Source organism: Dreissena polymorpha, chromosome 3, assembly GCF_020536995.1.
Source record: "Dreissena polymorpha isolate Duluth1 chromosome 3, UMN_Dpol_1.0, whole genome shotgun sequence".
Taxonomy (NCBI): Eukaryota; Metazoa; Mollusca; class Bivalvia; order Myida; family Dreissenidae; genus Dreissena; species Dreissena polymorpha.
In genome coordinates, this window is record NC_068357.1 from 143489211 (window position 1) to 143503717 (window position 14507).

General features: G+C 34.4%; 1 protein-coding gene across 1 annotated transcript; it reads right to left on the reverse strand.

Moving 5' to 3' along the window:
* Positions 1 to 2137: 2137 nt before the first annotated feature.
* Positions 2138 to 13815, reverse strand: LOC127871790 (uncharacterized). Its single transcript, XM_052414988.1, has 2 exons — positions 13670 to 13815; positions 2138 to 7688 (listed from the first exon to the last, which is right to left on the reverse strand). Exon 2 carries the CDS (start codon positions 7646 to 7648, stop codon positions 6368 to 6370), a length of 1281 nt encoding a protein of 426 aa, XP_052270948.1. The 5' UTR covers positions 7649 to 7688; positions 13670 to 13815; the 3' UTR covers positions 2138 to 6367.
* Positions 13816 to 14507: the final 692 nt, after the last annotated feature.

Here is a 14507-nt window from a genome sequence, read left to right on the forward strand (position 1 = left end):
CATTCTGCCAATAGTATCAATATACGTATACTCACGATTACTACACCAACGAAAATAATTTATTTTTTATAGAGATTATAATATATGCAAGTATAATATATGTTTGTCAGCTTGGTGTGTTGTATTACATTGAATGTGTGCACCCTTGACGTTATTGTGTTTTCCCAATCAGATTACGATATACATAATACTGATATATATGTTCCAAAGATATTTACCATTACGGTCCATTTCATAAATTTGTCCCAATGTATTTTATAATGAACATTTTGGAAGTGTCCGAACATGTCTGTTCACTATTGAAAGAGTCCAAACAAATTCAAGTGTAATGAAGTGACTTATCGGTAAACCTATTATAGCCATTACCGTGTCAACGGACGCCATATCCCCGACGCCATATTGTGCGCATTGCATTTCAAAGCCGATTCACGCTGAATGAATTCCTTTATAATTTTACAACGTGAGAAAATGCAGGAAAAGAAAGGAACGATTATTAAAATATACCAGTGCAATGCATTTTAGACAAATGATCCCTTGTTTTGCAGTTCATACCGAGGTCAAGTCTACCTGCGTTTGTTAAGGCATGTCAAAGGTCGCCGGTTATAGGGTCAGTCATATTACCATTCATAACGATATTGTTCTCAGATTGCAGCGTCTTTGCATTCATGGGTCAAGACGGGTCAAAGGTGAGGTAAAAAAAGCTTTCATTACCCGACCCCCGTGGCAAGCGTGACGGGCTTGTAGCGTCGGTATCGCTTTTCAGCGCAATTTTTTAAATCGTCATCGATGGCTGATGGAAAAGTTTCTTTTTTTCCAATTGCGCACGACCTGTGATACTAAAATCTTATTCATTCTTACATATCAATCATAAATCTAATGTTTTGTGTTCAGTATGCGGCGTTGTTAGGCAAGATGTTTTGAGTTTAATCATGTACGGAATTTTAAAACAAATTATTGTTATTTATGTTGCGAGTTCGATGTTAATAATAATTGCGAACACGCTTTTATAATGGCATGTGTTATAATAAAATTCGAAATAATCCCAATAACACTATTTTTAAATACTAGAAGTAAAGTTTCTACTTCAGAGTAATGCATGCATACAGTAAGACGTAACATCAAGTTTGCTTTATAACATTGTGGGGGTATCAGCTGTAAAGTGTTGCACGTTACGGCGTTACTTGTCAAATGTTTAAAACGACAATAAAACAACACATTTTTTAGTGAAATCGAGATTTTAATATACAAAACACCAAATAAAACGTGTTCAGTATAACATAATAAGTACATAATCATTTTAGCCTAACTTCAAATACAGTACAAATGTCAAAATGTAAAAGAACACACATATGAAATATAGTTCATATATTAAGACATAGTTTAAGACAATTTTATTCCCATCGACTAGTAACTTTCTGACGACTGTCTACTACTATAAATACTGCAAAACAAAGTTTAATGTATACACGTGTCCTGAATGAAACATGAGCAACAAACTATGGGAGGCACTTATAATGTGGTAAAAGTGTTGATATCAAATAATCACATTGTTCTTGAAACACACGCGAACTATTATATACCCAAATTGTTAAAATCCGCTAAACTCGCGAATTGTTTAGTATGAAATCACTTGTTTAAATGTTAACAGCAAAGATTTTATTTAAAGTGTGTCTGTAGTAATAGAAAGTGGTCGAGCTGTTTAACAAAAAGTACCAAAACGTCCATTGCATTTCACTAATTATTGGCCGATACTTCATTGAAAATTGTTTTAATGTTTTATGTATTTAAGTTAAGGATTATCATATGAGCTTTGAACATCATTACGAAAGATTAATTTGCGACGCGCTGACGTGCTGAAGAGATGAGCAAATTGCACCACAATGATCATTGTGTCACTGAATGCACAGCCAGATAAAAACCCATTCAGTGAACACTGGTCTATTATCATCATTCCAATAGATGAGCTGTGTTTTATGAAAAAAGGTTAAATGCATGTGCGTACAGTGTCGTCCCAGATTAGCCTGTGCAGTCCGCACAGTCTAATCGGGGACGACACTTTCCGCCTAAACTTGATTTTTGCTAAGAAGAGACTTTCTTAAAACTAAAAATATCAAAAAAGCGGAAAGTGTCGTCCCTGATAAGCCTGTGCGGACTGTACAGGCTAATCTGGGACGACACTTTACGCACATTCATTAAACCGCTTTTTACAGAGCACGTCCCAGATTTTTTAACGAATCATAAGAACATCAATACAACTATACGCATGTTTGTTCTATATATTGCTAAGTCGGAATTATTCAGAACAAATTTTGAAAAAAAATCATCAAATAAATTAATCTTTTATAAAAACAACCGTAACCTTAGTTCTTATTAGAACACGTTTACGAGAAATTCGGATCATGTTTCCTAAAACAAAAGTTTTAAGTGTTTTCATTAGATTCAGAGACGTCTTTCAGATTACAGGTTTATTTACTATTTAACACATGCAATTCGTATAAAGGTGCCTACACATGTCATATTTTCAATAAAAACAATTAAGACAAAACTTGCATTTATTAATATACAATAAAAGAAGAAATAAATCATTTGTAACCACAAAATTTATATAAAAGACACTATATCATCACTTATATAGACGTATTTACTTTTATACGTGTACGAGTAATCATTGTCATATACAATGAGGCACGTATGTAACAAAATAATACATAAATTAATTTATTAACTAATCTACTAATGTTCAGCATGTATTTTGAGGTAGATATATAGCGGTCGGAATGCTTAGGCACACTTCCACATTTGCACATAAATAGCTTTCAAACAAAAGAAACACAAATGCGCTTTTTTGATGAAATATAAATATCCGTAACATATGCACGATACTTAATATTACACCTGTATATAATCCGAGTTTCGATTTTTTTAAATACATACTTACATTTAACTGCACAGAATAGCGCTGTATTTAATATTAATTTATATTGATAGAGAGTGCATGTATTATTTGAGTTTAGACATAAAAATGACTTGCACGCGGTTTTGTGTCAATAAGAATAGATAACAGAAACTGTACATAATACTCAGAAAAAAAGTTATTACTAGATGTGTGAAAACACAAAGTATATAAATACAAACACAATTAAATCGCGAAATGTGTCCAACTTACCATCGTCAAATACTGGCCAAACCCATTGAAAACAATCTTATAAATGCAATTATACATCGAAACGTATATCAAAGTAAGCGTTTTACATTTAACATGAACACGGCGTTTTTCTAGGTCATTCAAATCAAACACTAGCAAGAAGAAAAACTATGTCAAAACTATTCAAACATGACTTAATAAATTCCAGTCGCCATTGCTAAAAATGTTAAATTAACGAATCGTGAATCCTGAGATCAATTTAACCCATTTATGCCTAGCGTCTAGAAAAAAGGCCTTGGCAAACAGCGTAGACCCAGATGAGACGCCGCATGATGCGGCGTCTTATCAGGGTCTGCGCTGTTAGCTTAAAGGAATTTCTGTAAGAAATATTCTAAATTTAGAAATAAGTATACTAGACATCCCTAATTTTGGAAGTATGTTTATCCAATCTAGAAGGATGGGAGAGTTCACTATGCATAAATGGGTTAAGATAAATGTGTGCACAGAAATTTGTACAGGACATAATGATGTTCAAGAAAGATACCACTCGCAAATGGCAAGTAACGTTGACGCCTCGCGTCTATGTTGTACATGTATGTACATCAGGTTGCGATGACTTCCGATTCACCTTTGCGTACGGAGGTTCACTCAATACAACAGATCCTTTGATAATCAGCAATATGAATCATCCATTTGTAACGAGCTATAAAATATCTTAAATAATTTCTAAGAATATTTGTGAACATGGCGCCACAATTCAATGTCAGTTATGGTCAACAGCAGCGCCGAGATCCCTGATATGTAAACGTTCTGTTTCAAACGTGTATCATATCACCCTGGAGCAAAATCATTATGTGCACCGTTGGCAGCCTTTGGGCATAATACATATAACTTCTGAGAAATTTAAAATACGTTAGACATTGTGTCAATATTCAATCATTCATAGGTAAACATATTTCCATACTCATACAGGCATGTGCATCTTGCAGCAATAGTCTTTAATTTCACATGTTTACTAATTCAGGGTGCAAGATCACGTGACCTTGTGGAGTTCATAATTAAACGTTAACGGATGTAAACACACCGTGAAGAAGTGCTTATTTCAAATACTTTTTAAAACAATTTTCTCTTAAGAATTTCAACGAGTGTATAAACGACGGTTTTTATGTTGCGTATGAGAATGTAAAATACGTCAGAATTACTTTATTTAATAAGCCTGTGTTCTCGGCCACAAATTCGATGTGTACAACATTCATGCACAAGATTATGTTTACATCGTTTTCTCAATCTGTCAAAATGTTGGCACCAATTACAGACGTATTCAAGGATTTATTCTTAAATCATGAGATATCGACACAAATTGAAAGCAAAACTTTCTTTTATGCACTATGTATTTCAATAACTTGCGATATTTGCAAAATAAAGTTCTTACCGGTGTGTTTACTTTCCGCCCAGCCCGTGTGTAAACCCATGTGAACCCCGTTAATTCTGCACCCTGTTATTGCTTTGCTTACGGATGAAAAAGTGAATGTGAAACCAGCGACTTCTACATCATACTTATATGAACATGTTTTCAGTTGTAAGCATTTTTCTTTCAACTCAACAGTGAGTCTGAGCACAAAGAATGTAAACATTAAAAAAAAAACATGTTATTTAACAAACGATATTTTAACAATGTCTCACTGTTTTCGATAAACATTGCTGCAATTTCATAAAATTAATAAAACAACATATATACATACTAATAAAAACATTAAAACATAAAAGGCTTTAGGCAAAGAACAAAATGTTTTCTCTCTTGAAATTTGAGCTGCCACCATTAATAACATGAACAATGGCTTCGCCTACCTGAGCTCTCAAGAAAGTGTACAAACAAAGTTCTATGTACACATCAGAACATGCGTATGTTGTGTATTTAAATCACAACAAGATGGCAATACTATTGCAAAAATGGATATAGAGTTTTGAATGCTATAATATGTAACAAAGACAAACAACTACAAAAAAGGAATTTTCGAAAGTGAATAACAGTGTTGATAGGCATTTACAATTCTCATGTTGCCAATTTAACTATAAATATCATTATTTAATATCTACGGCGAATAATAATTTAATAGACGTTGGATTACACGTACTTATATTTGTAATCCACATGACTCGGCTAAGGTCATATATATCAGAAATATATGGATATTTTTTATTTCAAGTAATATATATATATATACTTTCATAAGCAGATTTATTAACCTGTTATACCTACTATAACTTGTTCAAAGACCTGTTCGAAAGTACTGTTAAGACTCTGTTATATTCTTAACTACTTGACCAATTTCATAAAATATCTCTCGATTAAGTGGTACGCTTAGCAAATAAATCTTGCGCGATGTGTACAAATCTGCAATAAAAATGATGATGTACCCAACCATGATACGTAAAGCAGAGCTTCAAAGACATTATTCTGAAGACTACAATTATCCCCGAATTAGAGACTAAAGGAAACACCAAAAAAATAGCACGAGTTATTTTTCCAGTGTGTAATTTGCAACTGTACTTAAAGTTTGATCTGTTTTTTGTTGTTACGTATATCAAAATTACTTTCGAACTACGTTTAAATGAATTAATGATTTAAATGTATTACTTTTCACAATAATTGTAGTTTTGCATATAATTGAAATGTTTAAAACTGACAGTGAAAGAAAACTGACTTAAAAAATGTATAACATAAAAAATTGCAAACGTATATATGACTTTATTTATTTACAGCTATTAAAGTAAACACTTTTATCAAATAAGATAGCACGTTGTGTTGCATTACTCGTTTATCTGATATATTTCATCTTTTATACATGAAGGCTTATCAGAATATTGAAGTAACACAAAGAACAAAAACAAAGCACTTATAACATAATATCACCTTGGGAGTACACAATATATATCATCTATACACATGCACATAGACATATCTATAAAAAAACATTGACACCTGAGACTTTGATTATCATGTTGAGTGAATGCTTGCAATAAATGCAAAACTGAGCGAACCCCATAATGAGATTTCGTAAATGAGAAAGTAAACATAAAAAAAAACACGGTATACTTATCATAGAAAATAATAGCACAAAACGATTCATCCTTACTTAAGGATATGACTATTAAACACACAAACAATGGCTGTTTGCCACTCATGGAATTCCTGATTCTGGATCAAAGTAATTTGGCGTTCTAACTATTGTACAACATGCATCGCAGTTTCGCGGTCTCTGTTTTTAAGGCCGCCACTTCAACGCGTAGTTTCAAATTCTCCTGTTCTAGGAGGGCCGCTCGGATCGCAATCTGATCTTCCTTGGCTCTTCTCGCGTCACGTGACCGCTTTGCCGCCTCGTTGTTCTTCCGGCGGCGCTCCCAGTACGCCTCGTCCTTCTGTTCGTCGGGAAGTGAGCGCGGCCGACGTCGCCCGCCGGCGGTCAGCTGGGGCATTGAGGGCGACTGCGCCATAATACTGTGATTAAGATTGTCCGAACTGGAGCCGTTGGAATTTGTTGAAAACGTGGAGGGTGATGGAAGCGGTCCTATCGATGATTTAGGAATGTTCCCGAGTCCAACTAAAGTGTTGTCGTTGTTGATTCCATTTGACCGAGAGGCCATGGCGTTGGCTAGGTGGATGGATGAAAGAGATGACGGGAGTGAGGCGCTTGGGGATGACGTGGAAGCAGCGCTCGTATTTCGACTTCCGTTCTTTTCCTGCGATAACTTGAGACTTTCCATGTACTTATCTCTTTCCCTAAGGGCGATTAGCTGCTGTTTATAGAGGCTAAACACTTCCTCAGAGGGGAGATTCAGTCCTTGCATAATAGCACTATTTTCAAAGGTTGCGAATGATGATAAATAATGTGGTATAGCACCAACGTCAGAGGGGGATGAAAACGCGTCTTTAGGATATGCTTTAAATGGTCTGGTTCCCATTTTTGCGGCTGCGAACCGCCTGGGATCCATTAAGGCCGCCATAGCCGGATAGTTCGCCAACATGTTAGCGTTAGCAAGTCCTATGTGAAAATCGTGTAACATGTTCGGCATACCGCCGCCATTGTCGGCAGTCTTTGGCTGTCCGATCCGTTCGTGAATCGACGAATGGTCGTTCCGCAAAAGTTCATTTTTAAGCTGCTTATGATGAAACAATGGTGAGCGATCCGGTGGCGACTCCTGAGATGATGTGGATTTATTGTGCGAGCCCGTGCCATCCGTATCGCTTCTCCTGTCCTCTAAATGACCACCGGTGTCGTTAAGCGACGAGGCCGGTGACGAAAGTGATTCCGAACCGGAAACTTCGTCATAGTTCGTGGGTTTCCGTTTGATGGAAAAGTCGAGCGGAGATTCTCCGGACTCTTCCGCCGAGTCGTTGTCGATGTTTCGGCTGTCTTCTGCCGATAGCTGCGCGTGCAAGATGTCGTGGTAATGTGTCGTCTGCTCCTGTTTGATTCCATTGCTGATCTCGCTGTAGGCCATGTCAGTCACGTGCAGCAACTAGTCATCTGCGTCTCGACCCCTGCAAAGAAACATCAGTAAGTTAAACTTATTACACATTTTTTAGGAAAAAAAACGTTTAACAACCTTATTTTAGCATGTGGTCCTTCATTTATGGCATAGAATCAATGACCGACCAGACTGACGAAATGGTATAGTTTATAAATGATTAATAAAGCTTTGATAAACTACAACATTTGCCAACTTGCCTTTCATAATAGTAAATGACAATAATCAACATTTTCATGAAGGATGCTTATACGGCGTATATGACATATTGAATAAAAAAAAGTTAAAACATGTCTTTATTACGAAGGATGTGGTCACATAAGGAGAAAAATGTTGTTTTACATTGTCAGTTTATTAGGTAAATCCGTTGTTTGCCTTCTTGATTGAACTATTTTATTGTAATGCCAATAGCTATTAAACCACTTTGCGACAAAAAAGATATGAAGAGATGATCATCCTGATTTCTATAAATGAAAAGGAACTTGATGTATAACTATGCACTAAAATAAAAATCTGAACATGTTTTAAGAGTACGCAATATGAAATCTCGTGTTTGCCTTTTGTGCGTAATATTCAATGAAAACACCATGTTTAATCACCATAAAGCCCACTTGCATGACACCTTAAAAATATATTTTTCCAAGTTCATTTATGTGAAAGATGTTTATTATTACCCATATGTCCTGTTCAGCAATCTGGATTGAAATGAACTAATTAATTAAGTAGGATTCACACCTACCATTCGCTTACGATGTAAGGAATAAATTAATTCCAAAGTATTATAGATCTCGCCCAAATATGTTCAAATTTATCGAACAACTTAATTGTTCAAGTAAAATAGTGTTAAGAAAACTAGCCATTTTGTATTTAAAATGCTCTAAAATATCTTATATATGTAGGATAAATAATATATTTTTCTCATAGACAATGAGCTTAGAATAATGGTATACGTGTGTCAATTATTAATCTACATTTTCACATTAACTGAAATGCACGCTGGTATTGCATATGTATGTTTATGACGATAATCTGTATATATGCTCAAGTCGAAATAAACTATTCTGATGTTCTCGGGTTAAGCATAATTAGGTCGCATATTGCAAACCATTTCCTTAATACAGTATTAAACATATTTCCGACAAAGGGTTTTGCAAGTTGTTAATAGACTGACTTTTGTTAAAATGCATTACAGTAAGTAAGACCTCACGTTCTACTTTGTTTTAGTTTGTGCCAGGCAAATGTCTTAACCCATGTATGCCTAACGTCTAGAAAAAAGGCCTTGGAAAACAGCGTAGACCCAGATGAGACGCCGCATGAAGCGGCGTCTCATCAGGGTCTGCGCTGTTTGCTTAAAGGAATTTCTGTAAGAAATATTTTAAATATAGAAATAAATATACTAGACATCCCTAATTTTGGAAATAAATTGATCCAATGTAGAAGGATAGGAAAGTCCACTAGGCATAAATGGGTTAATACGATCAGATTTTGATTGCCCCGGCACACACCTCCTGTGTAATGGCGTAGACCCTCCCAGAGTATCAAGTTTCCCAAAAGATGTACATGTATAATACGGCCACAATCTCTCACCTTAAAGTACGTTCGACCGCAACATTATGCATGTTACCGCTTTGAGAGCCCCTGTGTAAACAGAGTTGTGGCCAAGAGTTTTTCTTTTCTCGGGGTTTTGGGCGATTTTGCAATTAGGTGTTAAACAATAGTAAACTTACGTTTTTTGTTGTTATTTAGAGCTGTAAATAGTAGGCTTGAGCTTTTAGAGAGATCATTAATACAGCAAAAGCTGTTTTAAATCTTTATTTGATTTTGTTTTTTTGAGTCGCGATGATTTATGTGCTTCTCATAATTGTTATACGTAAAAATGGTGATTTTGATGTTGCGTTACGAACGACAAATTCAGTTAGAAACAGTGTTACGTAAGTTATGTACATTAATAGTAATAAATGAAACGTTATCAAGCCCAATAAAGATTAATATAATAAACAAGAATGTAACACAAATGTTTTAAAAGGCATGTGGTATTTAGTTTGTACTCATTTAAAGAGTGTGCGTATTTTCCCTCATTTGCCTCACACCCTTCATAAAAGAATGCAAATATAAAACCACACATCAAACTGGTCGAACTTCGTTTCGACCAACACGTTTAAAGTCAGCTTGTTATTGTTCAGCCGTCATTTTTAAACTCCATAAAATTAATGACAATATGTACTTCAAAAACCGGTCGTAAATTCCAGATCTTGTTGATATATGCGCTAAATACATATTTATGGCCAAGCGCCCCGTTGCTCGCGTTAATGGAGAGATACACGAATCGCGGTGAAAACTGGCCGCCCGTGTAAGAGGATAGACGGAAATATATCCCCTTAGAGTATACAGGCTTCCTTTGCCTCTGTTTTTTTTCATTCATATTTGCACTCACTGACATCAATCCGAGTAGAAAAAATATTTTTAAAGAACGCTAATTTTCGGTTGCCATGCATTCGTTATTCGTGGTAAATCTTAACCCAAAGATGAGGGTATCGGATGTATGTAACATGATCGTGATTCGTTCAAAATGCAACACAAATGTATCATTCTCGAAAAACAAACGAAGCCTTTATAGCTTCTGTTCCATTAGAACATGAAAAACGACGGTACAGCAACAACATTACAAGCATAACTGGTTCAGTAATCATCTTTGCAAAGGTTCATATTGTCATGGGTCAGAGTGAACTAAAGGCAAGTATTCAAAGTGTCATCGGATGAAACACATGTCCGTGCTCTAATTTCTTTAAAGAAAGGTTATTTATTTCTATTGGTAAACACTAATCTAAGACATCGAATATTGGTATTCGTCATGGCAATGTTAAGAACGATTATGGATCATTTCGTTCATTTTATTCAATTTCTCAATACATTGAGAATTGGCAAGCATATTTAACACAAAAACTTCCATACAATAGATTACCAAAACGTACAAAAAACTAAACAGGATGAACTTCATTATTGTTAATTACAGCTGATGTCATTCGACTTCAACACTTTAAAATGATGATCAGTAAAGGAAGTCTTGTTCAATGACCAACGACAGATTTAATAAGCGATTACCGGTTGTTAGTAAAACGCCAAGCTCAATGTATCCGTTTTTAAACAGTTAGTTGATTTTGAACATTTAAAGGAACTACGCTCATCTTTAAAGGTACAAACGAATAGTGGTTATGTACTGACACGTACTACTCAAGATTTGTCCTTCTGTAAAACATGTTTTTATTGAGACTGTAAACAACGAAATACGAAGAATTGTGCATGTATTGTACTTGTTCTGTGTCTACTTCAATTTAAAATGAAGCTTACACGAAAGCTATTGATGGAAAGCTTCAAAGAGGCGCCATTTAACCGTTTATATTAAACCACAAGTTAATCAATATAATAAGTGTTCATTGCCTTCGGCATTTTAGTGTTGTGTAACTTATTCTAGAAGTGTTACTGAAATAATATAAATTGTAACGCGCTGATGTACGGCGCCCAATGAGGGTGTCCATGTCTGTAGTTAGAAATACATGCGAGACGTTACCTTAAATTGACAATAAAAACAGTGGCAGCTTCCTCTCCATTCAATAACGTTTAGCATATGCGAATGAACGATGCTATGATTTGCAAAAAAACGGTATTGGACAGAAAATGACGCGTGAACTATTGTTTTTAATACCGCTGGCATTTAATACGAATTTATAAATGATGGCGCTCTGTTTATAAGTGCCTGCACATACATTAAATGTATTTGGTGCAAGTAAGATGAAAGGGGTTAAGCATGTTGTGTTTCGTATACAATTTCTTTGCATTGAACACAATAAAATAACTATTGGGTAATGAATATGAGGTCACTTTACAACTCCGCACCGTTACGTACATGTATAGAATACATAGGAGAATTTTGAAGGCGCTGTTATTTAAACTTATGGTTGGACATTTTTAAATAATCCTGTAAAATAACAAAAACTAACATAGAAGAACAATCTGTAGACCATCTGTGATTGACATGCAAAGAAAATATGTCCTATTTACGAAACCAGGTAAAATTCAACTTTGTCTGTAATCAAACACTCCATAAATGCTAACTATACATTGATAAGAATTATGCATGTTATGTTTTAACGTCGTTTCAGATGTTTTTTCACATAAATAAGCATTTGAAACTAACATTTATATACTTAAACATTTGACAGTAGTACATAAAATATAACCAATACCTTACATTATTGGTAAATTGTAATTATTGTAATGAATTTTTATATTGATATTAAAAATTATTTAACAAAAACGACAATGTATTCGAATAATCGATTTACCTGTACAATGTTCTTAATATACATAATATACATTTGTATGAATATTTTTAGAACTTTTGATTACAATTCAATTGAAATAAAAAATATATTTTGAACGTAAATCTGATGGAACATTCTTACTTCGCAAGATGCACTGTACTTATTTAGGTGTTGAAATCCTCGGGCGTTTATAGCGCATTAAAAATTTTCTTTACCAAAATTAAATTCGTTTTAAGAAGAAAATGTTGTAATGTCTTCTAATAATTTCGATGAAAACTGCATTGCTGCTGTTATTGCTGGCATTACTGATAGTATCCGGGTTCATGTGGCTAAAGGAAGACGCAAATCTTGTTATTGTTGCCGAGTCTTGCTGTTGTTATTCTGATATGGTAAGTGGTATTATTTCACATAACAATTACACTGACGATGATATTGACATTGATATTTTTGGTATTTTCCTATAATTGCCCTTTTACTGTAAATTCCTGAAAGTTATTGATAATGTTGCTGTTGTTGCCGCTAGATAAAGATAGCGATGTGACAGCAGTGTAAAACAGCATTAATATCCTCATCAATAGCTCTCAATTCGTTGCTGCATTATTAATTACTTTAGCCTTGCCTTACACAGGCGAGGCCAGGGAGTAGCTAGTATATCACTGTTTGAACTTGCTCACTATCGATCGTGTCACAATGGAAATACTTTGAGTGCTTGTATGCGAAAGAAAAAGCAACGTGATCATAATTTCCAAGTAATCTTCACAAAAATTGTCCCTGTTTTTTGGTTTTTGCATAAGACCCATTACAAAAATTTACTAACATAACTTTTAATTAGATTCATTCGATGATATTAGCTAAATTAACTTACAAACGATTAACTAGAAATATTATTTTATGGAGATTTTGGATATTTCATCATGTTTTTGCATATTAAGATTAAATTATAAAATATGTCCTTAAAAGGTTACAGACACAAAGGTTAAACCGACCTACCTACCTTACCTTTTTGGCGACGTTTCAGGAAACAAATGTCATTATTAGCCAAACTTTACGCAAAAAGCCTTTGGATATAGGTCGCCAGATTACATTTCATTTCGCAAATCAAATGTTTAGTAACTAGGAAGATTTTTCCGATAATTAGCTCAAAGTGAAATCTCTTGGAATTTCGACATGTGACTCCGTGCGCACGTACTTAACCCCCGTTTGTTTCCCAGAAAGGAACTAAATTTAATGACATATTGGTGTAAATACATTCGTTGTATACTCAATTTTAACACGTGTACGACTCAAACTTAAAAACAAATAAACGCATAAAGTATTCCCTTCCAACGATAAAAAGAACTGTCGGCGGGCTGTGAGTATATTTGACCTTCCCCTATCGATGAACTGCGCATGAGTCACGCCAGTGCGTGTGAACGCTCACCAGACCAGAATATCAACTCATTCACTCATTATTGGTTGTGTTCCAACATGCAGAAAACATAACATTTCTCCATCGAGTTATGCTAGGAACATTATGGTTCGCCCTTAAGGCTTGAACTAAATCTCAACATTAAAAACTAAATATTCTCGATCAAATAGCCATGCATGTGGTACTGTATTAATATATTATATTATTTATTTTGCTCACAAAATACTTTAATGCTATATAGCGCTATTATTTGTTTAAACATACCTTCTACAGGGTAAATCGAGCCTTTTCATGATCGGTTTATTGTTTTACTCCATTCGCAAACGAAAACTTTATGTTTTATTACTCCATCTAGAAAGAAACATGCACGACTTTGCCATTAAGCATGTAAACTATTGACCACCAACACAGTTTTGAAAACGATTAAGAAATGTTACGCAAACTACTGCCTCGTTTTAAAGTAATCCAATATCGCCTAACCAATCCGTAATTTACATCACTGTTAGAAGGCGTGCGCTAAGAGCTGTGGGTTAAATCGATTGGTTTATGACCCGCGCATGCGCTATCATTGCGCAAGTATTGAATACTCTCTGTTAGAAGCACAAGTGAGAAAAGCAGATATGGTTCAACATTGATGTTTATAAACTTTTGATTATTACAAAATATAACATTGCCAAATGCGAAGTTCTTATACGCCTACAAAGAAACATTTCATAAAAAATATATAAATAAATTTTTAACAACGATGACTAGTTTAAATCATTCTACTGATATTTGGCTACATTATACTGTTCTTTATTAAAATAAAAAAATAGTTAAGGAATGTATATCTAAAACTAATAAAGCAAATTGCAAACCAAATAAATTTCATATAGGACTACAAAGTAGTTCGCAATTTCTTTATTTTAAACATAAACATCCATCTTAACGTCGATTATGATGGAACTTTAAAAATAGCATTCATGCATACTAATGGTACGAATTTAACTACTATGGCTAGATTACGTCCATATGATTCATTATTTAGCCCAAATTATATTATTCTTGATTAAAATAAAAAAACTAAAAAAATACCAAGCAGTAAAAGGTTAATGCAAAAATA